The 27917-nt window shown below is 40.2% G+C and overlaps 1 protein-coding gene across 1 annotated transcript in view; it reads left to right on the top strand.

Annotated features, from left to right (window-relative positions):
• The window catches only part of LVRN (laeverin), a 42390-nt gene extending 20379 nt beyond the window's left edge, over nt 1–22011 (top strand). The window contains exons 7-20 of the mRNA XM_064438598.1: nt 1272–1415; nt 1750–1815; nt 1951–2016; nt 3080–3249; nt 4705–4781; nt 7777–7916; nt 9255–9310; nt 10603–10756; nt 11619–11713; nt 12334–12441; nt 16189–16359; nt 18448–18588; nt 20245–20320; nt 21778–22011. Of these exons, the coding sequence (XP_064294668.1) occupies nt 1272–1415; nt 1750–1815; nt 1951–2016; nt 3080–3249; nt 4705–4781; nt 7777–7916; nt 9255–9310; nt 10603–10756; nt 11619–11713; nt 12334–12441; nt 16189–16359; nt 18448–18588; nt 20245–20320; nt 21778–21924 (1611 nt within the window). The 3' untranslated portion in view covers nt 21925–22011. The remainder of the gene's footprint in view (nt 1–1271; nt 1416–1749; nt 1816–1950; nt 2017–3079; nt 3250–4704; nt 4782–7776; nt 7917–9254; nt 9311–10602; nt 10757–11618; nt 11714–12333; nt 12442–16188; nt 16360–18447; nt 18589–20244; nt 20321–21777) is intronic.
• Nucleotides 22012–27917: the final 5906 nt, after the last annotated feature.

Here is a 27917-nt window from a genome sequence, read left to right as displayed (position 1 = left end):
GGAGCCCAGCACTGGATCCCACACTCCAGGTGTGGCCTCACTAGGGCTGAGTAGAGGGGAAGGATCACCTCCCCTCAGCCTGCTGGCAATGCTTTTCCTAATGCAGCCCTAAATACCATTAGTTTTCTCTGCTGTAAGGGCACATTGCTGGCTTATGTTCAGCTTGGTGTCCAGCAGGACCCCCAGGTCCTTTCTTGCAAAGCTGCTTTGCAGCTGGGTGGCCCCCAGCATGTTCTGGTGTCTGGGGTTGTTCTTCCCCAAATGCAGGGGAGTTGCACTTCCCCATGTTGAACTTGATGAGGTTCCTGTCAGTTCACTTCTCCAGCCTGTCCAGGTCCGTCTGGGTGGCAGCATGACCCTTTGGTGTATCAGCCACTCCTCCCAGTTTTGTGTCGTCTGCAAACCTGCTGAGGGTACTCTCAGTCCTGTCATTCAGATCATTAATGAAGATGCTGAACAGGACTGGACCCAGTATTTGCCACTGGGGTACGCTGCTAGTTACTGGCCTCTGACTAGACTTTGTGCCACTGATAGCCACCCAATTACACACTGAACCCTGAAAATTAAATTTACTGGCTGTTTACGAAGAGAAAAATCAGTCAACAAATTCAATACTGTTAACTGGAATCCTGTGTTCTTCTCCTTGAGAAGTAGAAGTGCTCAAAGTGGCCTTCATTGTTTTAAAAAAACATGTTTTTTATAATGAATGAATGAACCATCATTTGATAAAAAGGAAACTTCACTGATTTGTACCAAAGGAGCCGTTTTGCCTCCATATTTCTACTGGATGACAGCAGAAATGCCACATAGTTAAGCCTTGCTACCTTTAGTAGCTAATTTTTTAGGTTATTACTCAGGGTTGCAGCAGAAGAAACAGAGAATTTAGGAGGAAAATGCTGCTACATTAATGACATACAGATGTAAATGAGATACAAGTTTTGAGTTTTCAGTATTTGTGCATTTGCTCTTTAATATAGTTGACATATTTTTCCCTGAGAATGACATTGTAATTGTCTTTGTCAGACCCAAGCCCACAGTCTTCTCAGATGTAAAATTTTCACTGCCCTGAGTAGTAATAATGTTGCATGTGGAAAATGTTAGGATCAGGTGTGAGGCTCCTTTTACTCCATGGGGAAGGAAGGGAGGGGGAAAAAGCATCATTCCTTGTTTATTGACAGACTATTTCTACTAGTGCTAATCCCATAATTACATTCACTCCTGAGAATAATTATATTCTCTTCAGATCACTTAGGTTTGTCTTTTTCTTGTAGGATACAATCTTTTATGATCATGTTGTACAACCTGTCTTAAGGGAAGACAATGAAATAGGAGTTCGATCATTGTCAGAGAGTGAAGACAAGATCAAAGGATCATTTTCTTTAATGTCTCTGTTTGACAGCATCACGTACAACAAGGTTAAAAAATATAAAATTCTTTCCATTTCTTGTATATTCTAAACTAATGGTAGGTTAAACTAAGTGGGTTTGAGAGGAACAGTGGAATATTCTGTTGAATTACAATTATTTTTGTAGGTAGTTTTGTCATTCAGTATTTGTTTCCGCTGCACACACAAATATATTGGATGCTGCAAATCTATTTGGCTATGAAAGAAACAGTGGAAACATTCTTAACCTCCATGAAATATGAAACATAGCCTGATAAACTTCTCTGAAACATAGTTTGAAAAAATATTGCCATAATAATTGCAATAATAATTAATGTTTTCTCACAGTATTTTCTCTACTCCAGGGGGCTTCTATTACCTGGATGCTTTCTGGTTTCCTTACTCAGAAGTTGTTTATCAGAGCACTAACTGTAAGTTTGAAAAACTAACACCTTTATCTTGATTTGTAAGCTTGACATTTAGAATTGCACAAATCACTGTTTGTCTTGTTGATGTTTTTCACTGAACCCTCATGAATTCTGATGCTTCTGTTTGTTTCTGTACAGTCGTATCTGAAAGAATTTTCCTTCTCAAATGCTAACCAAGATGATCTCTGGACCCACATACAGATGGTACTCATTTTATGTCTGGTATTCTTGCTCTGGTCTTTTGCACAGTCCAAATTTATATAGGTTTGTAGAAGAGTGCACTGGAGTTTGGCTATCCATAGCGCAGTCTTTTCTTTGCATAAAATTTGCTGTGCTGACTCCTTCAGCTAATGTCTTCACAAGTGTTTATTTGGCTGCTTTACTGCACCCGAGATCAGTGGAGCTAGGTATAAGGAGTAGAGAGATGAGATGGGAAATCAGGGCCAGGTGGAATTTTGGGTTTTATGGAGATTGGTAAGCCTACATGAAATTGCATAGCCTGTTCTTCTGGGGCTTAAGTTTTGTCAGATCAGCATGTGTGATGCTCTGGGCTTGATGATCCAAGACCCTGATATGTCACAGATTCAGCAAAGTCTATACCAAGGAGGGTAGCTCAGCATTTTGCCCTTTGCTGGTTTTGGCAGAAATCTGAATTAAAAAACAGGTGCTAATAATAGGTTTATTTTTTTAAAATTCCACTTTCCTGTTCCTCTAAAGAAGGATTCCATTGTGTTGCAGACTAAGTCTTGATTTAAGAACAAGATTGCCGCAATTTCAGATATACAAGGCTGTCACATCTTTTAAGCCAACAGAGACAGTACCAGCTCACAATAGTTGGGACTCCAGCTTAGTATCTTTTTCAATTTGTCTTTACTATTGAGTTTGTTGATTAGGTAGTCACTTAAAAATCTTTGTGTTCTGGCAGCTTTATTTGAGTGAAATTAAGAAATTAAGTCTGTCATAGACATACTGGGATGTAAGTATATTAACACTAAAAGAGAAAGTTTAGCAGTCAGGCTGTAAGAATGAGAAATGTCATCTCTGTATTCTGTAAGTCCGAAAAAGGCTTATGCTGTTTTTGTAATTATGTCAATAATGTTCTTTTCACTTTGTTACATAGATTTTTGCACGAATCTAAGACCAGCAAACTGCTTCTAAGCAGTTACATTTTCTCTAAGATGTTAGAACAACCCCTAGAGTGTTGCTGAAGTAATATCAGTAAGTACCTGTTCATTATTAATAATTATAATTCCTGTTTCTCTTGCAGGTTGTAGATGCACAGGATGAAGTTCAGTTGCCAGCATCAGTAAAACAAATAATGGATTCCTGGACGTGCCAAAATGGGTTTCCAGTTTTGACATTAAATCTAAGCACTGGCACAATCAGTCAGGAACAATTTCTTAATAAAAAGAATGAAAACAGTACTGATTCTTACAAGTATGTTTAGCTTGGGTTTTATTTTATGTTTATACCCTATTTTTTGCAGGGAGCTCTTCAGTTAGGACATTATGTTTTGACCACCTAATTTTTTTAACTTATGTTTTTTCATGTCATGAGCTGTCAATAAAATTTGTTTGAGAGTAGAGTTTGCAATAGTTCTGCAAGCCACCTGTTTTGGCAAAAGGTTGCTTTCCTCTGGAGTAGTGACTTTTCCAGCCACATAATGGCTTTGTAAGGACAGACACAGGCCAAGAATAGGTTGCAGGGCAGGAGTTTTGCCTGGAAATATCTTTCCTCATCCCTCAGTTGTATGGACTGGGCACCTGGATGAACCATGTTGTAGCTTCTTTTCAGGGCACATATTCCCAGTCTCTTCTGCTTGGCAAGGGCAAACGGGTTACATTTAAGTACTTATATAAATGACCCCTTTCTCAGAAAATGCTGAGTACCTGACATGCAGCTCAAAAGTTCCCGTTAGTGTACACTGCCAAGTCCCTGGTGCTTTTGCAAGCTGTGCTACTTGTTTCAATGCCTAAAAACAGTGATAGAAGGAGCTGCCTTTGGTAATCCACTTTGGAAACCCATGGCTAGAGTTTGAAATTTAATGAAATTCAGCAGCCGTCATGAGTGCTGGGATGCATGGATGGGGCCTGTGGGATGAATTCTCAGGTGGGGAAAAAGTATAATGGAGGGCAAAGCCCAGAACAGTTTTTCCCTGGCTGCTATTGCTCGTCATACAAACAGCCAAGAGAAATTTTCCTGAGAACTACAGTTTCCTTTGCTTCCAAGCTCCAGGAAATGCAGAGGATTAGGCCATTCAGTGTTTTTGCTTAGCTCAGATAAGGAGTTGCAAGGTACAAATGTTAAATCCTTTACTTTAGTTTCAGCAAGAAGCAATGGCATGTGAATTTAAGCAAATCCAGGACAAATATTACAGCATTTTTCATTTTCATGAGCAGCTTCAGGGTTTTGTAGCTTTCATCTGTTTTTGCCACGAGGTTTATGCTCCCTCAGGAAGGAAATTACAGTTGTCAGAATTACAGTTGTATTGCTTGCCTGGAGCCTTTTTTAGTAGCTACTTTTCTGTAAAGGAGCCTTATATTCTCTAGAAATAGGGTGAAGTGTAATACTTGTGGAGAATAAAACTACTCCCTGAAGAAAGTAAGCCAGGGTATAGAGATACAGTGGTATTCCAATACGTAGCATCGAATAGTAGTCTAGATATGAGTGCCTATTTACATCCATGCTAAAACTCGCTTATCTTGGCTGAACCTAAGTGCTGATACAGCAAAATTACCACCATCTGATGAGGTTTTGTGTATCAGAGAGGAGAGAAGGCAGATGGAGATTCTTGTAAGAAGGAACTAATCTGCAATCTAGTTTAGCATCAGCTGAGAGGGTTGGGTTTTTTTAAAGCATGAGAACTAATCATATTCTCTCTTCTTTGTTAAGTAACACATGGATTATTCCTATTTTGTGGATGAAAAATGGATCATCACAACCTTTAATGTGGCTAGATAAAAGCAGCAGTAAGTAATGTGTTTTTTCACACATGCTACAACCAGCTGATAAAAACACACCTAACACTTCTATAAACAGAACTTCAATTCAACAGGGAGATAGAACTTTATTTCAGAAATGTCTATCTATTGTGCTGATTTTATTCTACAATAGCATGAGATTTTCAAATAGGTTAATATATTGGTTTTTTTCTATGTTGTATCACACTTCAGTGTATGTTTTTAATAATATGGTAGAACACCTATTATGAATAGAGACTTTCACAGTACCTTTGATTTTGTAATTTTGTACAAAAACCCGAACTCCTAGCTCTTTATGCTTCTGTACTATTCTTACTCCAGCAGATCCCATTGGTGTTAATGAGTGCTTTTGAGTAGGATCTCAGCTGTGACATATCAGAAAATGATCAAGCTCAAATAGTAGGTACGAAGACTGAAAAAGGTTAAAACCACCTTTGTGAAGTGGCCCAACATTATCACACATGGATATCTGTAAAACCGGAAAATTAATATTTTCAACACCATGTGATTTAATGTTCATGCAAATTAAATGCAAAAATACTCTTACCAAAAGAGTAGAATTTTAAAAAGTTTTAAAGGCTTACAATAGAAAATAGGTTTATGGGCATCTCCAAGCAAATAAAAAATTCAGTTCTTTCTCATCTCAGTGCTTTCCAATAAACAGCTATATTTTTTGAGAAAGAAGAAATGTAGTCATCAGAAGGGGGTAATTGTTGCTCTTTGGCAAGTCAGCCCTGAACTCCATCAGGTTTTGAATCAGTTACAAGGAGATGCAGAGACTGATGTGTTTGTGGAATGCTTAAGAGGAAAACGACAATATGTTGTGTGCTACAACATATACAATATCCCAGCTCTCCACCCTCTGTTTGCAGTGGTTAAAAGCTACTTTCCCTCTTTTTGAGGTAATAAGATAACTCCAGCGGTCATTTCACAGTGTATGAACAAGTAAATAAGCAAACAGTGGATGTTTATTTCTTTGAATGCTTTAGATTTAAAGAAACAAGTGATTGCTAAGGTGAAAAATTAGAAAATTTGCAGAAGAGAATTTTTAGGCAGCACTTGCTGGAAGGACTAGTGTCATGCTAATTTTTTATTGCTGAAGTGATTACAGTTCCATTTCCTCACCAATCACGTGACTTAAGAGCTACAGAATTTATGAAAAAAACCCATCATGTTACATATGCCTGCAGGGACTAAAGTAGAAATTCAGGATTAAAACAGATTCCACTTGGATTTGAAAGCCATGTATGAAACTTAACAGACACTATTCTGTCAAGGAACTTGCATTCACATTTTACAATTAAAAAAAAAATCCTTTTTGAGTTTTGATGCATAAATAAAAGAAATGGCTTCTTACAAAGGTAGAAATGTTAAGGGTAATTTTAAATTCAGTTACTGTTTTGTTCTTGTGAGGTTGAAATGGCTTCTAGTGGAAATCCGTTAATGTAGTCATTCAGAGGTATTAGTGAGAATGGTTTGGTAAATGAAAATGAGGGGTTTCGTACAAAACACAATTTTAACTTGAATTTTGGAATAGTTGATGCAGTGGCATAACAATACCTAACAAGGAAACCTCTCAAAAACATTTTTGTGTATGTGTATTTTTGCTGCAGATAGCTCTGCAGGAGTTAATTTATCTTACTTCTGAACAGGTTAAATTAAACTCTAAGCCAGAAATTGGGCTGCTACCAGTAGCCAAGAATACTCATTGAGCACTGCACTCTACAGTGTTAAAAGCCTGTCGTGTTGGCTTAGGACTCCTCAGGCAATGTCTACATACTTAGTCTCTGCCCATGCAATTGTGTTGGTCATGGTCCCTGAATGATACATGTCTCTGCAGCATAAAAAGACACACTAGGAAAAGGGTGCTGTTATGGTACAACGTGTTTCACACACCCTGGGGAGTGGAAGAGCATAGTTTTGTTAATTAGCTGGATCTAAAAGTGCTTTTGATGACGAGCAGAGTATTAAACCAATATGCCATGACAGGAAGAACTGTTAGTGCCATTTTCTAGCCACCCATGCTGTTTTTAAATTATTGTGCCAGTATCTGTCATGTGCCACTTTTCCTTCTCATTTAATTTGTGAAGATGACTGAGGACGAACCCTGCAGTACTTGCTCTGTCAAAACACACTGAAGTCTCAGTCTTCTGTTGAGAGTGGAGCAGTGCTGGGTCTAGACTACTCACCAATATTAATTTATTCTCTTAAGAGAGTTTACCACCTTCTTAAATCAGGATGATCATAGCCAGTTAAAGCAGCATTGGAATCCTCTTGTGATGAGGCTGCATAGAGTCTTCAAAGCTGCCCTGGCTCCTTCAGAGCCAGTAGGCTCTGTAGGCTATCAGGAGTAAGTAATCAGACAAGCACACATAAAGTAGGTAGTAGTGAGATGAAATGAGACTGCAGAGGAGGCCTTTAGTGAGTGATGTAACTCAAAAGGACTATGGGACATTTATTTAAAATAAAACTTTTGATTACTTGTTTCTTGCATGAAGAAACTTAGCTGGCTTGCTTTCCTTGATCTGTGTTTATGTGAATACTGGTAGGGAGTCAGTTCTTCCATAAGGTTCTGAGACGTGTGTTTTGGAGCAGCACTGGGAGAAGCATGCATGCTGGCAATGCATGCCCTGCAGCAGGCATGTGAAAGTATTGCTTCTCATCCAGACTGTTTATTCTTGGGTAACCTTTCTGAACTCTCCCAGCTGCCTATGAGATAAAGGGTAGGAGCAAAGTGGGTCTTCAGCCTTCCCTTTGCCGTCTCACGGTGCTTGGTACCTGAGGAGTCAGTTGCTTCTTGAAGTTCTGCTGCTGTGCAGAGCAGAGATCACAAATGCACCGAGCTTTTGGGCAATTCTCTTTGAGTCCAGTCTCAAACTTGTGTCTCAGATCTCAGAGGAGCCCCAAGCCCAGTCTTCATAAATACAAAAGAATTTAGCAGGGCACAGAAAAGAAAATGATACATTTTAATGTCACTTTACAGAAGTATTTCCTGAAATGCAAGTATCGGAGTCAGAATATGACTGGATCTTGCTAAATGTGAATTTAAGTGGATACTACAGAGTGAATTATGATCAATTAAACTTAAAAAGATTAGCACACTTGCTTGAAAATGATCCAAAGGTAAGATCATATTTGTTTTCTCAAGCTTATAAATAGATTCTTTCAATGTATTTCTTCTTGCAATTCTTACCAGTAATGACACTGATGAAAAGCTGGAACAATGAGAAACTCATGTATCACGTAAGAAGAAATGATCCACTGTTGCACCACTGAAGTTACTGGCAGTCTTCCATAGTGGAAGAGGATTAGGCCAAAATAGCTCACATAATCATGAAAAATAACTTTACATGAGATGACATTCTGTCTTCAAAGTTGTCTTAACAGTTTGTGATTCTTGCTATCTCTTAAATTTGGCTGAAAGAATTATCAGTATGGATGAGTGACTGAGCTTTATCTGCTGTTAGGTAACCACGGAGAAGGAAAGCTGGGAGAAAGCTTTTTGATTCCATTTTTCCTCAAAGCACAATATTTCTGCCAGTGAAATTTTAAAAAAAATAAAATCTGACTTGCCTATACGTGTGGCTGTATATGGGGTTGCATAGTATTTAATGTTGCCTAGCCCTAGAGTGAGCCAGGGGGTCCAGTAGTAGTGTCAGCTCATTGGTTTTGCTTTAGTTTAAGCTTTCAGCATAACAGCAATTGGTGCAGTGAGATGACTTCTCCAGAAGGTCTGGACAGGAGGCTGATTCAGAGCATGCAGTGTCGTTAAATCTTTCTATGGCACACTGGCTTCCTTTCTTCTAGGCTCTTTTCTTTCACAGCAGATCTAAGTCAGCAGGAAATTAGGTGTGTGCTGACTTCGGCCATTTGATGGCACTGATCAGTGGGAAGGTTTGCTGGAGCAGTGGCTGAGCTGAAGGGGCCTGGAAGCTGGGAGAAGACAAGGAGGGACCAGCAGTCCTTGCAAGAGCACAAGCTGTAGGCAGGGGTTCACCCATGGCTTTGTCTCTGTCATTTAATTTATGATGGTTCCAGACGCTCTGCTCCGAACTCATCTTAGTATGTATTCAGAACTAAGGCCTCAAAAGGAAAAAATGTACCAAAATGATATAACTAGGATATTTTTAGGAAATGTAGCATTTCCGTATTTTAATTTTCATTACAGCATGCAAGATGGGTCTCAAAATTCTGTGCTTAATGTACTATAGCTGTATATTTATATATATAAAAAATATATTATGTAGCTGTATAGTCACACAGTTATATATATAAGCATCCCTAAAAGCACATACGTATTTTCAGCTTAAAATGCAGGATCCATTTTATGATGTTTTTAGGAGATTTTGGCTTAGAAAAAGTGTTAGGATCTTGTCTTATCCTTCTGAAACATAGTAAAGTTTTTTAAAACTCTTAATGATGCGTTTAGGTCTATTAACACCATATGAATGCTTTCTGCAGGTTATTCCCACTGTCAGCAGGTTCCAGCTGATAGATGATGTTTTTGCGTTGACACAGTAAGTATGTTTCAAATATGTCATAGAAAATTATTAAACTACATGGTTGCATTCAACATTGATACTTCTGCTTCATTCATTCCTACCTATATATGCCCCGTAAGAGCAACAGCTGTTTTGACAAAATGGTGGGGGAGTTAAGTACTTAATACATTCTTCTGTCAGTGCTGAGTGATTTATTTCAAAATTTCTCTTAACTTTTATTCCAACTCCAAGGAAATATTTTAAATAATGCCACTGTCATGAGTTTTTTATGGACTAACCTATATTTCTTTTAACAGAAAAAGATCATGAATAAACATTCTGAATTTTCCTTAATTTATTCTGGGCTATGTCAGCTATGCTGTCCTACATCACTCTTAATACCTCTTCCATTTCTCTTGCTGATGGATGACTGAGTTGTTCATGTCTGTGGTGCTAGGGAGGTCAGTAGTACTGCAGGGAGCTGAAGAAGCCATAAATATGTCTGTGCCTCAAACATACCAGAGATCCCCAAAACATCAGACACCTATGATGTGGGAGCTCAGGGAGGAGGTGGCCAAAGCATACTCCCTCCCCCTCAGAGGTAGCCCATGAAGGTAGCTCTGAGAGGAGCAAGTAAAAATTCCCATTCCTTCTCTCATACAAATGGCCTTTCTTGTGAGGAACTTAGTGTGTAATAACGAATGTAACTGTGAAGTATACAACTGTTCTCCTATGTAAGTACATGAGAAGTGTTTCTGTTCTGGAGGAGAGGGGTTGAATTTGAATTTTACTGGGAAAGAATGAATTCCTTGCTAATTCCACACTGAGACACAGAAATACCATGCTGAAGTTGCTAATTCCAAGAACGGTGTGCACGTGAATTAAATTGTTTGATTTTTACAATAATGTATATTTCACAAAAGAATCTGTGATGAAAACATGTTGTTTAACAGTAAAAATACAGATGTATTATAATTCAAAACAGTGGTCTTCATTTTGTTCTAGTGAGACTAATGCATGCTGTAAATGTGCCTAAACTATATCCTGCAGACACAGGCAGACTACAGTCTGTATACTGCTGTGCTTACAGCCGTGATCATCCTATTACTTTGATAGTGGCACTGTGCTCTGTAATAAATGTTTTGAGAGTTCAGCTTTTAAAGACACCATTGTTTTGTATTTATTTTATTTTTCCAATGTCTTTCCTAGGTCACTCTCCATGCAGTATCCTGATGTTTAGTTGTTAGTTTCATAAATAAACAGAAATTTATGGTAGGTAATTGGTCTGAATAGGTATACTCAAGTATGAGGTTTTTTATCTTCAATAGGTTTGGATACATTCAGATTGAAACAGCACTTGAACTAACAAAGTACCTTGCCAAAGAAGACGAACTCTTCATATGGAATGTGGTTTTGTTAAACCTAGTACCTGAGAATTTGGAAAGTACTCTGAAGAACTATGAAGTATATCCACTTTTAAAGGTATCACCTTTTTTGTTAGTTAGGAAAAATACTAGACCATTTAAATATATCAGACTGAAATTAATGTAATGATGACTATGATCACTCATAGTTCTTGTTATTCCCTTTGCATGATTTTTCAACTTTTTTTTTAAATAGGAGAAGGCACTTATTCATATATATTAGTCAATGATAAATATCATTGAATCATAAGCAATTCTTAGGGTAAAGCGGAAATCTATTCACATTCTTTATATTGAGCTTCATCCTAAGATTTGGTAGAACTGAGAATCTGGAAAATACAGTGATCGGTCCATAGTACATAGTCAGTAGGAAGTAATGAGAATAACACTGCTATGTATAAAGGGGATATAGAACGTATGTGCTCTGTGATTTGTACTTCCTTCCAGTTCTTCTTCATGGAGAGAAAGAAGAAATTGGGTTTAGATACTAAATGAGATGATTCTTTCCCATATTTGAACTACCTGAGATAATATTGTCTTATTTATTTCCTTGACTTCTATTTGAAGACGACTTCACTATTGTTTAAAGTTCAATCCCACAATAGTAGTTCTCTTAAGTTCTAAAAGTAAAGGTAGGTTTAAAATGTGTGAAAAGAACTTATTTTTCTGTCTTTTTCTCTGAGAATGAGCATTTGTTTTCTTTCATAATGAGTTCAAATGTGAAACAGTAACTTCCCAGTTTGAATAGATGTACAGGGGTATTGAATTTTAGACCCAGTTTATATACTTGATTTTAATGTGTTGTGCTCTCAAGAAATTATTAGTGGTAAGTTTTTAGGGTAAATCTGAGTAAGTAAAGAAAAACACAGTAAAATTAAAAGTTACATCTAAATTAACTTTTCTTTCCCTTCTTTTAAAAGAAATACCTTTTAAAGAGAATGTTGCCAATATACCATTATTATGCAGGTTTTATTCATCAAAATGTTGATGCTTTGGAAGATGACTATTTTGCTCAGTAAGTATTCTGCTTCACTTTGAATGTAACTGAATTGTTATTTTTACTGTCCTGTAAGCGTGTGTTATTTATGATGACACTTCCAATGAAACTGCAGTGTTGGGATAGTTTGTGATATATTCTGTCTCTTCAGTGAGCATAAAAGATGATAGTTTAATCATCTGGGTGGTAGCTTTTGTTTATGAGAGAACAGGTTCAACAGGCTGCTGCTAGCTGGGGAAAAACTGACAGCAATAAACTTCAGACGTGATTTATGGATCAATCACTAGAACTTTAAAATAGTTCATTTTGCAAGGCTACTGAAGGCATGGTCTTGAATGTCAGGATGATTTGGAGTAGATGCAGCTAGTCTCTTAAAACTATCAAAGCAATATAAAACAAACAAAAAACTAAGGAAAATGATGGTACATTGGTAGCCTCACTAAAATCCATGAATATTGATGTCAGGAATCCATTATTTGTAGTTTAATTTTTTGTTTTTATTAAACCTCAACTGTTTCTAGTAGAGGTTCTCCTGGGTTAAAAGCATCGTGCTGAAACTGTGCTGTTCAAGTACAGTTCAAGTACTCCAAATATGGAATACACATCTTTTATTCTTCATATTTTGGCTTCCCTTCAAGAGTGTATTTGGAAAAACTTTTTGCAACTGCGTGCTGGCTGGGCCTCGAAGACTGTTTGAACCTGTCATCTGAACTGTATGCTAAGTGGATGGACAACCCTGAGTACAAGTAAGAATGATAATGTGCTCTTAGAGGTGTGCATGCGTGAGTGAGGTGGAAGTTAAAGGGCTCTTTAATGGTGGAGGCAGAGTGAGAAATACTCCTGTACACTGCTCTTCTCTTGACAGAATGACAGAATTTAATCCTAACTGTGCCCCCCAACCCCCTCCTCTTCCCTAAATCCCAACTTTATGATTTTGTAATTATTGCTTTTTACATGGTCTTTGCAGGTGGGAAGATATAGATTTTTGCCATGAAGACCAAAATCTGTTTAGTCACATAACAGGTGAACCTCAGATTAGAGCTAATATCCCATATTGTCCAGTCCTCTTGCTGCAGTACAGCCTTAGGGTTATCATGTATACCAACTCAGTTTCTAAGCTCCTCTTAGCAATACTGAGTGAAATGGTGTTTGTATGATACAGGCATCTGCTCATGGTGAGCTCATCAAATTGCCTTGCATGTTCTGTATTCACATAAAGAGGTGCTGGGAACAGCTGTCAGTTCTTATGCTGGTATCGGAGCCTAGTGATCAGGTTTCTGGTCTGTGAGGATGGAGTCTGGGCTCCACCAGGATCAGACTTTTCTGTATTCAAGTATTGCATTGTTAAGGAAAATTTATGATGTATTGAAGTTATTATTCTCTTTTCTTCCCTCTTTCTTTTGATGTTTTTCTATGCAATGGTCAAATAGTATTGGCACTGGTGAGTGAATATTTAAAGTTTATTATTATTTTTAATTGTTGTAATAAATATTTTGTTGTTAATTGTGTCTCCGTTGATATATGTAGTTAGCTAAGTAAACTGAACTTGTACTTTTATGTTTGTGGTTTTTTAAATAGCTTCATAGTGATTATCCTTATAAACCACACTGTGCTTTGCAGTTAAACTGAAAAGCTTAAATAGCCTAAATACGTTCTGTTACGTGCCAGAGAATGTCTTTACTATCCCACACTAAAAGCAACAATGCTATGCTGAATTCTCACGCTGTTTTCAAAATAGTCACCTATCTTCCCCTATTAATAGTATTTGATTTTTTTTTTTCCTGGTGGAATGCTACCTACCTTATCTGAGTTGAAGAGATTAAAAGTCTGTGAAATATATTAGCTGATCTGGTTTTGAATTAGGTGGAGAAGATTAATGTTGCTGTCCTTCCTAGCTCCGAGAAAAGTTCAAAGGGATTTTACAGCCTCACACTTCACGCGTCTGTAAGTGTGGAAAAAAATTGCAACTATGAATATTATTAAGTGGAAAAATGATCATGTTTTGAAGGAAAAAAACCATAGGAGATAGGACATTTCTTAGGTTTCAAATGACATATCACATCTCCTGTTCAGTTAAGGAGGAGGCATTTCATATGCTGCATAGAAAAGCAAAAGGGCACAATCAACTTTTGACTGTTATTTCACAGACAGACCCCTTTAAATGCTTTTACATTCTCCATTCTGGGAGCAAAATTCATAAGAGGATACTATAGCTGTTCTGCCACAGGTGGAACCCAGTAGGATTCGCACATCTGTGGATGGGGGTAGTGCTTTTCCCTTTCAGATAAGGTGATCAACTTTCAGATGAACATTTCCAAACAGTTCCTGGCAGAACTTAACTGGACTTGATACAGTGCTTTTTTTTTCTATTCTATTGAGATAACAAGCCAAGAACTATGATTCTCAGCCAGTTTCTCAGTTTTACTCTTTTTTGCTTATAGGAGTGAAGTGGAGCTAGCTAAATTAATGTATTTTCTGTGGTACTGTTACTGGCTTGCCTTCTTTTGAAAGAAGGAGATGAGTCTAGAGGGAGGGACAATGTTGCTGTACAATTTAGTTATTTACTGAAGGTAAGCATGTACTGCTGTTGCCCTCAGAAGTTAAGAAATCACTTTGTCACTTCTGCATTGGCTCCAGGAAAATGACATAAAATAATCCACCCTTCTTCCCAGCAAATTTTTGCATCTTCCCCCAGATCCAGAAACGAGAGAATCCTGGCAGGCCAGGAATATCAAACCACACCACCACTCCTGGAAAAAATATCAAGATTAACAAGCCCCACCCCTCATGTAATATAACCTCAAGCTCCAAAATCCTCCTGGACCACACTGAACTTCCTCTGTGAACTATATAACATAAACCACTTCAGGGATGTCACCAGCCAGTAGACCGTTGTCCCATAGTAGGCTGCCCATACAGCCTGCCTTGAATGCTGAACGTCAGAGCTGCAGCCAAATGATACAGGCCAAATGAGCTTGTCTATTTGCTCTTCACCCACAGCAACTTTACACTCAGTAACCAACATTTTCTTGAAACTATTGGAACAGCTGCAGTAGCAAAATAAATAGCTGTATTTCAGCCAAAGCAGCTTTAACCTATTATCACCCTACCATGGCCTCTTTCTGCAATTTTATTAAATGATTATGAAACAAAATTACTAGACCCTGTAACTCAGGTAACATCTGTCATAAAAGGATTCCTCAGAGGACTATTCTTTACCTTGACATAACCACTCCATCTCAGTAAGCATCATTCTTGGTGGCAAATCCCTTATGTTCCAGCACATATCCAGGTAAATGAATCCAAACTATTTTTTTCAGTAAATATAAAACATGCCCACACTTTCTTTTTTTATGCCAGTGAAATCCCTCACCCACAGCATGACTATCAAAATCCCTGCATCTTGCATTTTCACTTCTTAACGAGTGATGTCTGGCATGCAAAACACCTGACTCTCTCCCCCATTCCCACAGTCCTTCTTAGTTTCCAGAGTTTATAACTTAATGTGTCTCTACTGTTTGCTTTGAAGATTGCTGTCATATAGCCTTCCTTCTGACTAATGTTGTATCTCTTTCTGCTGGTGTCACCCCCATTTTCTTTAGGATGGTCTGCTGAAACTCAGAGGAATTTTTCAAAAATTATATTTAGGTTTGAATTTGCTGCTTCCAGTTTTGGGTCTGAAGAACGGCTTTTGTGACCAGAAACTTGTCCGGTTTCCCAAGCCTATCTCCTCATCTAATGGAAGATAGTTTTTACACCTCTACTTACAATCTTGATCTTAAGTAATGCTAAGCAGATTAACAGTATACTATTGGAAAGTGAAACGTTTCATTTGTAGCAAAAGAACCCATTCTCCTACAGAGAATTAGCCCAACATACCATTAATTTACACTGATTTTAGTTAGCCTGCATAGTAGAATACATTGCTACACTGGAAAGCATTGACAATATCTTGATGTCAGGGACACGTCATTGCCACAGGAGAAATTTTCTGTTCAGCCTTTGCACATGGAGTATCACAGTGCTAACATTTGCATTTATCATCATGTTGAAGACTCTTCCCTGGGGTGGGAGTAATAGGAGGCTGTCTGTTGCATGCAGAAATGCCCCTTCTGTTTCCATTTGTGCTGCACATAGATGAACTGAAGAAACTTTGAAAAGGTTTGTCTGGGATGATGCTTATATGGAGCCGGACACTCTTTAATGGTGTGATCCATGTCCTAGGCTGTGATTTGAAAGAGTGATGTTGACACTGTATGTACACAAAATAGCTTGGTCCAACTGTTCAGAAAAATGTTTTTGGCTTGCCTTTAAACTGCATGTTTAAATTATCAATAAAGCAATCAAATTTCCTACCTTTAATAGATTGCTATTTTATATTCTTTCTTGTGCATCTTTTAATTGCAAATAAACATTTGTTTTCAGGTATGTGTTAACTGCTGATTTTGACTTTACAACAATGCAGTACCTCTTAATCATATTTTGCTTTGCAGAATTCCCTTTTTAATTAGAAGAACAGTTTGCTGCTATGGTGTTGCAGTGGGAAGTGATAAAGAATGGAATTTTGCATGGGAAATGTATAACCATACTGACTCCACAAAGGAAGACAAAGACATCCTGCTCTCTGCCATGGGCTGTGCCAAAGATTCATGGCTACTTCACAGGTGACCTTGATCAAAGTATATATTTGTGTATATAGACATAAATCACAGGAACACAAATACTGTACTGTGCAAACCTGATGGAGGCTTGTCTGCCCCAGAAGCATGTGCCTTATAGACCACTGGAAAAATCTTAGAGAGTTTTCTTACAGGGAAAGTATGTTAAACAGGGCAAACACAAATGACCCTTCTGCTGCTGTAACATCCCAGATGCTGGTGATCACTGAGAAAGGGATTTCCTGAGCTGGTAACTAGTGTGTCATGCCTAACATCGGGCCTGTCTTCTGTCGATATATCTTGTGACCTTTTTGAACTAAAATTGTACCTTCAAACTTTATAGCAGACTATGGCAACATATCCCATAATATAATTGCATGTTGTCTGAAAATATGCTTCCTTTTGGTTTTGTTTTAAACCTATTTTGTGTTGCCTTTTTTTTTTTAACTTGGAACCCATTGGCTGACCCTACTCTCTGCACTGTAAGAAACAGTAATTTTTATAATTTGCTTTGACATTTTTCCCTGCCATTTATGATTTTATATAATTTTCCCATTCTCCTTCTCCCCTGCTTATTTTGTTTCCAAAGTAAAGTGTCATGGTCTATTTAGCCTCTGTATGGAAACCAAATCACACACAGGTTAAGGACAAAAATGAAAATAGACTTACTAGCAAGCTTTTCTCCTTTTGAAGTGCAGTCCCACACTGAAAAGTTATTATTTTTTAAAAAATTTCCAGCCTCATAGAATCATAGAACATCCTGAACTGGCAGGGATCCATGAAGATCATCATGTGGGGCAACCTAAAAATTAAGCTATATATCTAAGAGTGTTGTCCAAATGCTTCCTGAACACAGCTTGGAATACTGTATTTATTATCTTTCACTGGCATCCATATAAAATCTTTTCACTTTATCAGTAAAAAGATGTTGAAGCTGAATTCTCTAATCTGTCATGTCCACATTACCTGAAGAATTCATCAAAGGACAGAAATTTGCCAGTGACTCAAGACTGATCATCCAAGAATTGGCATAAATTCTATAGGTCTAAAGCACTAAAAGTAGCAGAGATGTTTCTCCTGCCAGCCACCTGCTCCTGAGATGGCGGTGTTTTGAGAAGACAGAGCAAATACGCTTGAGAAGAAGGCAAGATGGGTTGCCAAAAGATGCCCAGACAGCTATGCTAATTTTCTGCCTAACATATCCTCCTTTATTGACTTTGTCACGGGCACAGGCTAGCACTGGTCCCTGACAAGCTCAGGGAGTTGTGATGCCCTCCTTCCTCCCTGTGCCTTAGTAGTTGATAAGCCAATCTATTTTTTGAAATACCACCCTGAAAGTCTTTGGAAGTGAGGAACATTAAGCTGGGCTTTTCTTGTCCATCAGTATGTTTTGTCCATTCTGTTAAGTATGGTGGTAGCATGCAGATGGGAGAAATCCAGCTCATCTACTCTAGCCATAAACCAGCTGCCTGCGTAATAGTGCTCCTTGAAAATAGGAGTGTGGAAGGTGATACATTGAGGCAACGAAGAGAATAGTTACTTATTTTTTCAAGATATTCAGGCACTCATTGCTACTGATGTCGTTGGCAGGTAGTTTCTTAAGTACTTCTGAAATCATGCCTTAGCCCCCATGAAAGCATCTGAGACCACTTGTTATTGGGTCTTGTTATAGGGGACATATAAACAGATCCTATTTGCATGAGCATCTCGCTGCTGGCTCACTCTCTAGGCTCCACTTGTGTCACAGCAAAGTAGGTCTCCAGAAGCTGAGAGGCAGTTTGCCTTTCCACAGGGTTGTCTGGTATGAGTGGTTGTCTTTCTGTAACACAGATAAGAAAAGCACATATATCCACCTGAGGTGCTACACCCTCATTTTACTGAGAAGTGGAGAGTCAGTGTGCAATAACAGGGGATTTCACCAACATAAGGACAAAAACCAGACTGAATATACAGCTCAGTGACACCAGCTTTGGTATAACCTTCCACATTCTGGTATTTGTTGAGACAAGAATTTTCCCAAACTGGGTGATGTTTCCAGATCATCACTGTTAAACAGGAAGTGGCTGGTACAATTATTACCTTCTTTTCTAACAGGTACTTGCAATATGGACTCAGTGATACGTTATTTTCCTCCAATTGTACTTCAGTTATCATTTTATATGTGGTGACTAAGGATATTGGGCACCGTATAGCCTGGGAATTTGTTACAGAAAATTGGCCGCTTTTAAGTGAAAGGTATGGTAAGCAACCAGCTTTGGGTTCCCTTCTGTGGCTCTTTGGCTTCTTCCTCCATTTTTATGTTTGAGCTGTAAAATCCAGGTGCAGATATTCCCTCCAGAGATAGATTTTTTGTAATCACAGAGTCACAGTATGGTAGGGGTTGGAAGGGATTTCTGGAGGTCATCTCAACCAACCCCCCTGCTTGAGCAGGCACGCCCAGAGCAGGGGGCACAGGAACGCATCCAGGCGGGTTTTGAATGTCTCCAGAGAAGGAGACTCCACACCCTCCCTGGCCAGCCTGTGCCACTGCTCTGGCACCCGCACAGGAAAAGTTTTTTTCACATATTTAAGTGGGACTTCCTGTGTTCCAGCTTCTGCCCATTGCCCCTTGTCCTGTCATTGGGCACTATTGAAAAGAGTCCAGTCCCACTGTCCTGACACCCATCCTTTAGGTATTTATAGGTATTGATGAGATCCCCCCTCAGTCTTGTCTCCTCCAGGCTGAACAAAACCAAGTCTCTCAGCCTTTCCTCATAGGGGAATGCTCCAGGGACAAGTAACAATTGATGCAATTCCTTAAGTATGCAGAGCAGGGTTTCCAGAGGATTTAACCCTGATCAGGGCTTAATGTCAAAGAAGAGCTCATGTCAAACACAGAATGCTTTAAATATTAGTCCATTCATTACTGTTGCAGTGCTTTAAAGTGTTAAAGTTCCTGGAAAATATCACTCTAGAAATGGGTTTATGCACTAGCATTTCACAAGCATGGGTGTAAAATGCTGGACTAAAATTGTAACCTCTTTTCCAAAGAGAGTATGGAGAGATGAAGGTTTGGAGCACCCAGGTTTACAAGCATGGCAAGGACTAGCTACAGTATTATTCCCTTACTTAAGTCCTTACCCATCTCCAGCCTACCTGCACTGATGCAGGTAAACTGCAGTTGAGCTTGGGCTACCTGTCTCAAGCAAAGCAAGTATTTTGATGTCTGTTTGAAGACATCTTTTCTGCTTGGCAACAGTGCAAAGCCGCAGGACTGTGACAGAGTACATTCCTGCTGCCTTTGGTGGCAGAGGAGTCCATTGGGAGCCATTAGCAGCAACATAACCACGACCAGCCATCTGGGAGCATTTAAATACACATTTGTGTTACTAACACTAGAAAAGGCAAGTTGTAGCAGGTTTGTGTCACACCAACCTGTTCCCTTACAGAACTTTTCTGTGTCCCATACTGATGAGAAATTTGCTGGGAAAGTGACCTGTTATTTTCAAACCAAAAGGATAGTGTGGGCATTAATTTATATGCCATCCTCAAGATACCAAAAGAAAACAAGTTGTTAGACTCATTATTGGTTAGCCTTTCTAGCTCAGTTTGGCTGTATGGGCTCGCAAGGATTATCTGTTTTAAGCAAAGAATTCATGTTACCAAAGTAGAAATACCAGATCTTACCGGGAAATGGAAATGAAGGGTAATCAGTGTGCTTCATCCTGCTCAAATGTCTAAACTGAATGTTAATGATATTTCTTTAAAAGGGGAGAAAGAGTATACAATTGCAAACTTCAGCTTAGTTGGCATTTCCAACATGGTAAATAAAAAAAAATAGTAGGAGTATTTTAAAAGGAGATTAAATTTAGTATATTTGCTGTTTGAAGGACCTTTATCTCAATTTTACAGGTATGGGAAACAATTATTACAGGATGTATTACGAGTCATGGGAAGATTTGTCAATACAGATGTTCAGATCCAAGAGGTAAATCAGAAGCAGTTAGTTTCAACTTTATTGGCCGTTCGAAAACAGAGGCTTTAAAATCTGTTGTTTTTTAAAGAAATCATAGAATGTATAATGTTGCTGTGTTGAGACATTCAGAAAAATTATACTTCCTCATCTGAAAAATAATCATATGATCATGCACCCAGAGCTCTGCACTCTGTGTGGGCAGTTGTTTGTTAAGCATGGCATGAAAGTGAGCTTTTGTGCAGGGTTGGATGTTGTCCTGCTCTGCATGGCTGCAGTGTAAGAGGTTGCCTGCCTGTGCACTGAACAGATGGCCTACACGTGTGATACAGTTCTTTCCTTTTGATGGCATGGCAGCCCAGATCAGCCCACGAACAAAACTTTCTAATTGGGCAGCTGTACATCTTGAAAAGGGAATGGGTTTTGGGAAACCTACTGAAGGGTGGAAATCTCTGGGAGGTAGCTGTAGGCTGTCTTATTTTATTCCCCACAGTAATCCCCATTAGTGCCTTGGACAAAAAACTATCACTGCTTGTTTCATTTTCTTTTCTTGTCTTTTCACCTCCAGTCCAAGTCTTCCTAGATTCTTTCCCAAAATATTATTGTCTTTTCTAAACAGGTCAGCTTTTGTGCTGTCTGCATCTGATCTGTTTGTATCTGTCATTTCAAGAAAAAAACTGCTTCCTGTTTTTTTGCTGTTGATTGATGAATGCATACAGGAAGTAACTGAGAAGGGATGCTTAAGGAAGAGAGCAATTCAGAGAGCTAGCTCCTAAAATCAAAGAAAACTCTCTTGAACGTTCATGAACTATAAGTTTTTCACCTTTTGCTCTTTAGGGACAAGTTAACTCCCCAGGATGGGAAAAGCAAAAGCCCAGAAGGCCTTTAAATTAGTCTTCAGGTTTGGAACTGAGTCCAGATAAATATTATCAAAGCTGTCTCGTTTTCCTCTTTGAAGTCTGTCTGTAGAGATCACCTTTGCCATGGTGTCTACAGGAAATGTACCAAAAGTTGGCCTGCTGGCATCTTAGGTTGCTGGTTGTCATGCTGACATCTATCTCATTCCTCTTCTTCATTTCCTGCTCCCACTATGTATTTCTTTGCTATTTTTCAGTCCTCTGTTGTCTTCTGCTCATGAGACTGATAGGAAAGACTTCTTGTTCTGTGATTGTATAACAAACAGCACAAGAGGATTCTGCTACCCAACTAGTCCTAGACACTGTGTGGTATCACCAGTACTAATGAAGTTGGCTGCCTTTGAAATGATTTTGAGAGGGATGGCAAAAGGGCACATTCCTGATGTGCAAGGAGCTTTCCCACCTTAGTGTTAACCAGTAAGGTTGCCCCATCCCCTCCTTAGGCCCTGCCGTCTCCCCTTTTCTATGCACTTCTGTCTAAAGCATCTGTCAGGTACACAGTTACTTCCTGCAAGTGAAGTTGTGTGAACTAAGCTCATGTGTTTATTTCTTCAGTTGCAGGTTTTTTATAATACTACACTGGAAGAGGATGAGAGAGTGGCTACTACTCTACTGCTGGAATTTGCAAAATTTGAAAATATGGAAAGGAGAAAACTGCTAAACAAAGTTGCCAGCTGGTTACAAAAAAATGTAGATGATTGACTTGGAAAACAATTTCCAGGATATTTTAGAGTGTGACTCACTAGCATTTTGGTATTCATTTTAAGATGTAATTAAAGATAAAACACATTTTTATGAGTCCTGTGGTTGTCTTCCCAAATGGAAAGTCAGGCTAAAATAATTCATAAAGAAAAGAAAGATTCAGCAAGAGAAATAAGAGATATATTTTCATATTAGATCTAAATTAATTTCCTACAGGATGAGTTGTTAGTAGGGATGTGTTGCCAATATTAATCTAACATACAGACACAGTCCCAAGTCCTTTCTTTTTTCCTGAATAGTCTGTGGCAAAAACACATGAGGATCTGGGAAAGTTTTATATTCTTTTTTGTTTATGATTTGTACTGTGGCCTTGGGAAGTAATTTAATCTGTCTCTTTCCACTTCTGTGTTTGTAAATTGCAGAGAGGATAATAATTCAGAACAGCGCTGTGAAACATAAACTTCAGAATGGCTTCAGAGCCATAGGGATGAAAGGACTAAAGAAACCTCAAATTTTAATTGCAAAAAATGAATGCCTTGTCATTCAAACTTTATTTTTCCTCAGCAGATCTATACTTCATGTGTCTATATTCACATTTGTGTTTGATTAGGAATGTGCTTTTGAAGACACCCTCCCAGTTGTTTCTGTTTAGCGTGCTTCACCCCCCAGGACAGTCTTGGAATGTGTAAGCTGGATTCTTTTTGGATTAAATTTATCTAGGACATGATGAGCTCTGGGTGTGCAACTGATAGACACCACCACCTGACAGTCATTTAATCCATGGCACTAGAGTGCAACTAGTCTAAACTAATGCCTCTGGAACATCACCAAGTGTCTTATGACACTGAGCTGCTCGCTGATGTAGACATAGGGTTAATCATCTTGCCTCCGTAGCATTTTGGAGGTGACAGACAGAATTCAGTCCATCAGTATTAGCAAACCATATTAGCTTGTGGTTGAAGAAGTATGGGATGCTGAGTCCATGCAATTTATTTGTGGGGCAATGGTATTATTTCAAAATTACCGTACTGGTGCTCAGTTTAACATAGAACACAGTGTTATGGGGGAATGCAGGAAACCCAAGAAGTTAGAGTACTGCACTGTGAGAAGACAAGGAATAAATCCCAGACTTGTTAATACAAAGAATTTTCACTGGCACCCTCCAAATACATTTAAGGAAAACAATGCCATGTTGGCTTCAGTGAATCTCCTCTGCTTCCCATGGCTGCAAAGAAAAACTGTAACTATTTTGAGACTACTTGAGGATCCCTTCAGTGTATGGGAATTGTACAGCCAGGTTTGTGCTGGAATCGTCTGACATCTTTAGCATTTCATCCAGTTAAGGGTAGTGCCAAAGAAAATGGTGTGCATTTTTTACAGTATTCATCAAGCTGATTCAGAAAGCAGAGGAAGTCATCGAGGCTATGATAGGTTAGAGGAGTTTTGTTTCAGCATTTCATATGACTCCCACTAGTTAATCACTGGCTCTGAATGCCCCACTGGATGGGCTAAGCAAAGCTCAGGAAAGTAATTTTTGCAGGATTTATGGACTAGACTTCCCATACCATTTTACCTCTAAGCCCAGTAGGTCCAAAACATTTCATTCCAACCCTGAGTGACCACTCTTCCTTATTATTCTTTGTTATCTTTTTCTTCTTTTTACTGAAGAAAAATCTTAATTAGAAATGCCAATATGTAAACAATTACTAAAACAATTTAAAATAAATTATTTTCAAATGATGGCTCCTGACTAATGTGTGATGTTCTGTATTGCAGAATATCAGCACAGCTTTCATGGCAGAGGCAAATGGTGAAAGTGATGGCTAGGCAAGCTGCCTGAGTAGGAGCAGATCTGAATTGCTCTTGCTTCCAAGCATGCACACATTTTCACTTGGCAGCATGTAACATCGACAGCTGTACAATGGCAGTTCTTGCTGCTGTCGAGTACAAGTTGAGCACAGCGGTTTGGAGAGAGGCAAATGGGAGATGCAGCAAGGGAAGGAAAGGTGCATGGGAGGAATCCAGGGCAAGTTGAGAAAGCTGCTTTATTGCAAAGGGAGTTGGCGTGAAAGGAAGCGCATCGAAAATTAGTATGAGGACATGGATGTGACTTCAGGAAATGAGCTTTTACAGTACTTACACAGACTGTGTAGGTGTTATGTGGCATGTAATTGTGAAGATGTGGGGCTGAGAAGCAATTTCCAGTGGAAGGAGGTGTCATTGATATAGCGGATGCATTTAGTGGGCCCTGAGGGAAAAAAAAAATGAAGATATGATGGGAAAGACCAGCTATTTGCCTTAATTCCTGTTCTCTGCCCTGAGAGTGTGGAAGTCAAAAAGTTACTCTTGTTCTGCCTTTACAACATGCCTGTGTGACAGGGCAGGAGACTTGGGAGCTGGCAAGGATGGGGAAGAGACTGTGCAGTGGAAGGAGTGAGGGAGAACTAAGACCTGCAAGAATAAATGGGAAGGGAAGATGAAAAGAGGTGAGAGGACCAGGGGTCCAGAGAGGAGACAGGATGAGAAACCAAGCGAGGGAAGCTGCAGGAGCAAGGGAAGATCCAAGGGTAATGAGGAGAATGGACTAAAGAGGGAGAAGTTCAGGTTCCTCTTGAGTGCATTGCTTGCCCTGCTTCCTTTCCCCAAAGAAACTTGACCTGAGGTATTTTGAAGGATTTTGTTGTATTCTTCTGGATCTTGTGTTGTTCATCCAGAACAGGGCCGATATGCCCTCAGGTATGTTCCTGCCCCAGCATCTGGTCATCTGCAGTTCCTCTCCAGTGTCCTTGCTCTAGCATAAGTTGCCCAAAGGCCACAGTCGCCTTGGAGGCATCCTTCCTCTGGCATCAAGCACTTTCTCCCAAGTGTGCATCTCCAGCTGTGTCCTCAACATCTTCTATATGTCTCCTTGAGTTTGTTTCTTCCATTTTCTCCTGCCTCCCTACTGCTCTTTCTTAAAAATATGTTCGAGCAGTGATGCCACGTATTCCAGACTGGCTGCTATTTTGGTGTGTGATGGGCTGTTTTTGTTCATTTCTGAGGTGGCTGGAGGCAGTTGTTTGGGCACAGGGCAGTTCCTGCCCACCAGCAGCCCCTACTGCCAGTACCCTGACAGTGCTAATCAATACAGTCCCATAGCTTCAGTTGCAACCACCATCACCAGCTGCCCCACAGCACACAACTTCCAGCTTTCCTCTAAATGCCAGGGCTGGCACTAAGAAATCCTGTGTTGCCACTTGTCCCCCTGCTGCCATGCACTCTCCCTGCCAGTTTCTCATGACTGTGAGCCAAGCTGTTCCCAGTAGGAAAAAAGACTTCAGAACGATTTAAGTCAAAGTCCAAGAGCACCAGCCAACTGCTGCTCTGCACCTCCAGACCCAGCAGCTCTGCCACCCCGCTCTGCCTGCACCTCCTTTCCTCCCTGGCACCCTGAGGAGTCTCCCAGGCTGGTGAGGAGAAAGCAGCCCATTATGGGGCCTGGGTGGCCAAGGTGTAAGTCCCCCGTGCCACCTGGCTGCATAGATTGCATGCACAGATGGGGTAGGTGGAGCAGCCTGCTCCTTTCAGTGCAGTTGCAAGCCCCAGAAGGGTGGGTATGTGGTAGGGGAAAGGGGATGGGGGCTAAATCTCCATGAACGCACGGTGATGTGGCCTCATCACACTCATGTTGTGCAATGCCTCACAGAGGACAAAAGCAGCTGTCACCTCTGCATCCCCTGGCCCAGAGGTCCAAGGCATCCTCCGGAGCTGTGTGTGATGGATGGACCCGACTCCTTGACCGAACTAGTGGCAGTTTGGTTCAAGCCCCAACAGCAGCAAAGGCCTAGGCTTTCAATAGACCCACAGTTGCTGCTACCCCTGGTGATGGTTCTTTAAGCAGTCAAAATCTCTGCTGCGACAGAGGCGGCTGTGGTCTTTTGGGGGCCTTTGTCATTATTTGTGATGGAATGTTTGAGGCAAGGACCTGAGTAAGGCTGACCTCGGCAGGCTGCGGCGTGCCCATCCTGATGCTCTCCCACTCCTCAACAGAACATGGGGAGAAAATGAGGTGAAAAATTCAGCTCGTGGGTTGAGATAAAGACAGGGAGATCGCTTACCAGCTACCATCATGGGCAAAATGGACTTGACTTGGGGACATTAAAGTGATTTACTGCTACTTAAAACAGAACTGTGTAGTGAGAAACACCAAAAATTAATCCACCACCTTCCTCCTCCACAGGGGCTGCAGGGGAATGCCTGTTCCAGCACGTGCAGCGCCTCGTCCGCCACCTGCCTCACTGACCTTGGGGCCTGCACTGCTGATTTTCACTTTGTGCTTTTTTTCCTGTCACCCCTCTGCTTGCCTGGCATTTTTGCCCACTCTCACCTTCCCCAGAGGTGCTGCCAGCTTGGCTGAGGTGCTCAGCTGTGTCCTGCAGCTGACGGAGACCATCATGACCAGCACAGAGCTGTCCCCGGCCTCTGCCCGCAGAGCTTGGCACAGCTCACACTGCCAGCACCAGGCCACAGCTGGTACAGAGGGGGTGAGAACGCTTGAAGAGGGAATGTGTTATAACCTTTATGCGACAGCAGGGACAGAGAGGGAGGAATAGCAAGGAAGGCGAGTGTGGGAGGTAAGGGGCAGCAGCCACCCATGAGTGGAGGAGGAGGAGAGGGGAGACGGGGACCTTGCCTGTGGGACGCCCAGCTCCTGGCACTAACACCGAGCCCTTGAGGGTGTGGGGAGATGTGATCAAACCCTGCTGCGGAGGCAGCCTTCCTGAAACCGCTCAAGAAGATTATAATGCCACATCTCTGGATTTAGGCTTAGTAACAAAGCAGTGGATAGGAGGAAGTAGCTGCTTTTGCTGCTTCTCTTTTGCTCATGTGGAAGACATGGCGGTAAGTAAGGCATGGGGTGGTCTGTCAGCAGCTGGAGTGCAGATGAGACTTGCCCGTGCTGGGCTGGTTGACAGGCAGGATTTACAGTCTTCTCTGGAGAAAGGTGTTTTGTTCTCCCCTTGTGCCCGACACAAGCCTTTCACAGCCTCTTGTCCATGGCATCTTGGCCACTAAAACAATCTCTCTCCCTTTCATGTGCTTTCTCCCCGTCAGTTCCATGCCACCCCCCGCCCCCCCAACGTCACTTGCTGATTTGAATGTCTAGAAAAAACAGGAGGCAGAACCACCTGATAAACCTGGCAGTTTGGAAAAAATGGGGATGGGGGGATGAGGAGGAGGGGGGAATGAATTATAAAATGGGAGGAACACCACTAAGACCTCAATCTGTGTTAATCTTTTAACAATGAAATCATAGAGCCCCAAGCAACTGTTTCCCAGTGGGATAAGGACATTACAGATTAATTTCTAACACTGAAAAATGTGTTGGTTTTTTTTTTTTTCTCTTCAGCTGCCCCATTTGTACCGGCTGCAGGATGCTACTGAGCACACTGTGCAGCAGAGTGCACTAAGGTGTACAAGGAGCAATCAGCTTGACATTGGATAATGGCCAGGACGCTTAAAAGAAATTTAATTAATCTGTAACCATTTCTCTGCTTTTCTTTCTCCTCTACCCCAGCACCTACAAATAGTAGGGACATTTGTATCATATCTCTTGAGGCATATTTACAGTCACCTTCTTGTGGTGGGGAAGACTTGTCCCTGTAGGAGCCATTAGGTGTTTCACCACCAGAATCAATCTCTCAGTCACCTAAGATTTTAATCTACATATACATCCTCACTTATTCATAGCTTAACACCCACTGAGAAAAAACTGTTCTGAGTAAATTGCAGGCTGCACGTTATCACATATGCTGTGATAAACAAATACCATAACTAATGCACAAACAATTCAGAAAAAGTTCAGATTCAGGTGTATAAGTATTAGCAAAATGGAAGTAAAGGATATATTAAGTGTAAGGTAGTTTAATTATAAACTTTGTATTTATAGAGTTTATGTTCCTTTTTTCTCCATTATGTAGAATATGGAGAAACTAGAAGAACATTGGAAAAAA

The sequence above is a fragment of the Phalacrocorax carbo genome, chromosome Z (genome assembly GCF_963921805.1).
Source record: "Phalacrocorax carbo chromosome Z, bPhaCar2.1, whole genome shotgun sequence".
Taxonomy (NCBI): domain Eukaryota; kingdom Metazoa; phylum Chordata; class Aves; order Suliformes; family Phalacrocoracidae; genus Phalacrocorax; species Phalacrocorax carbo.
This window is presented reverse-complemented; position numbering and strand designations above follow the sequence as displayed.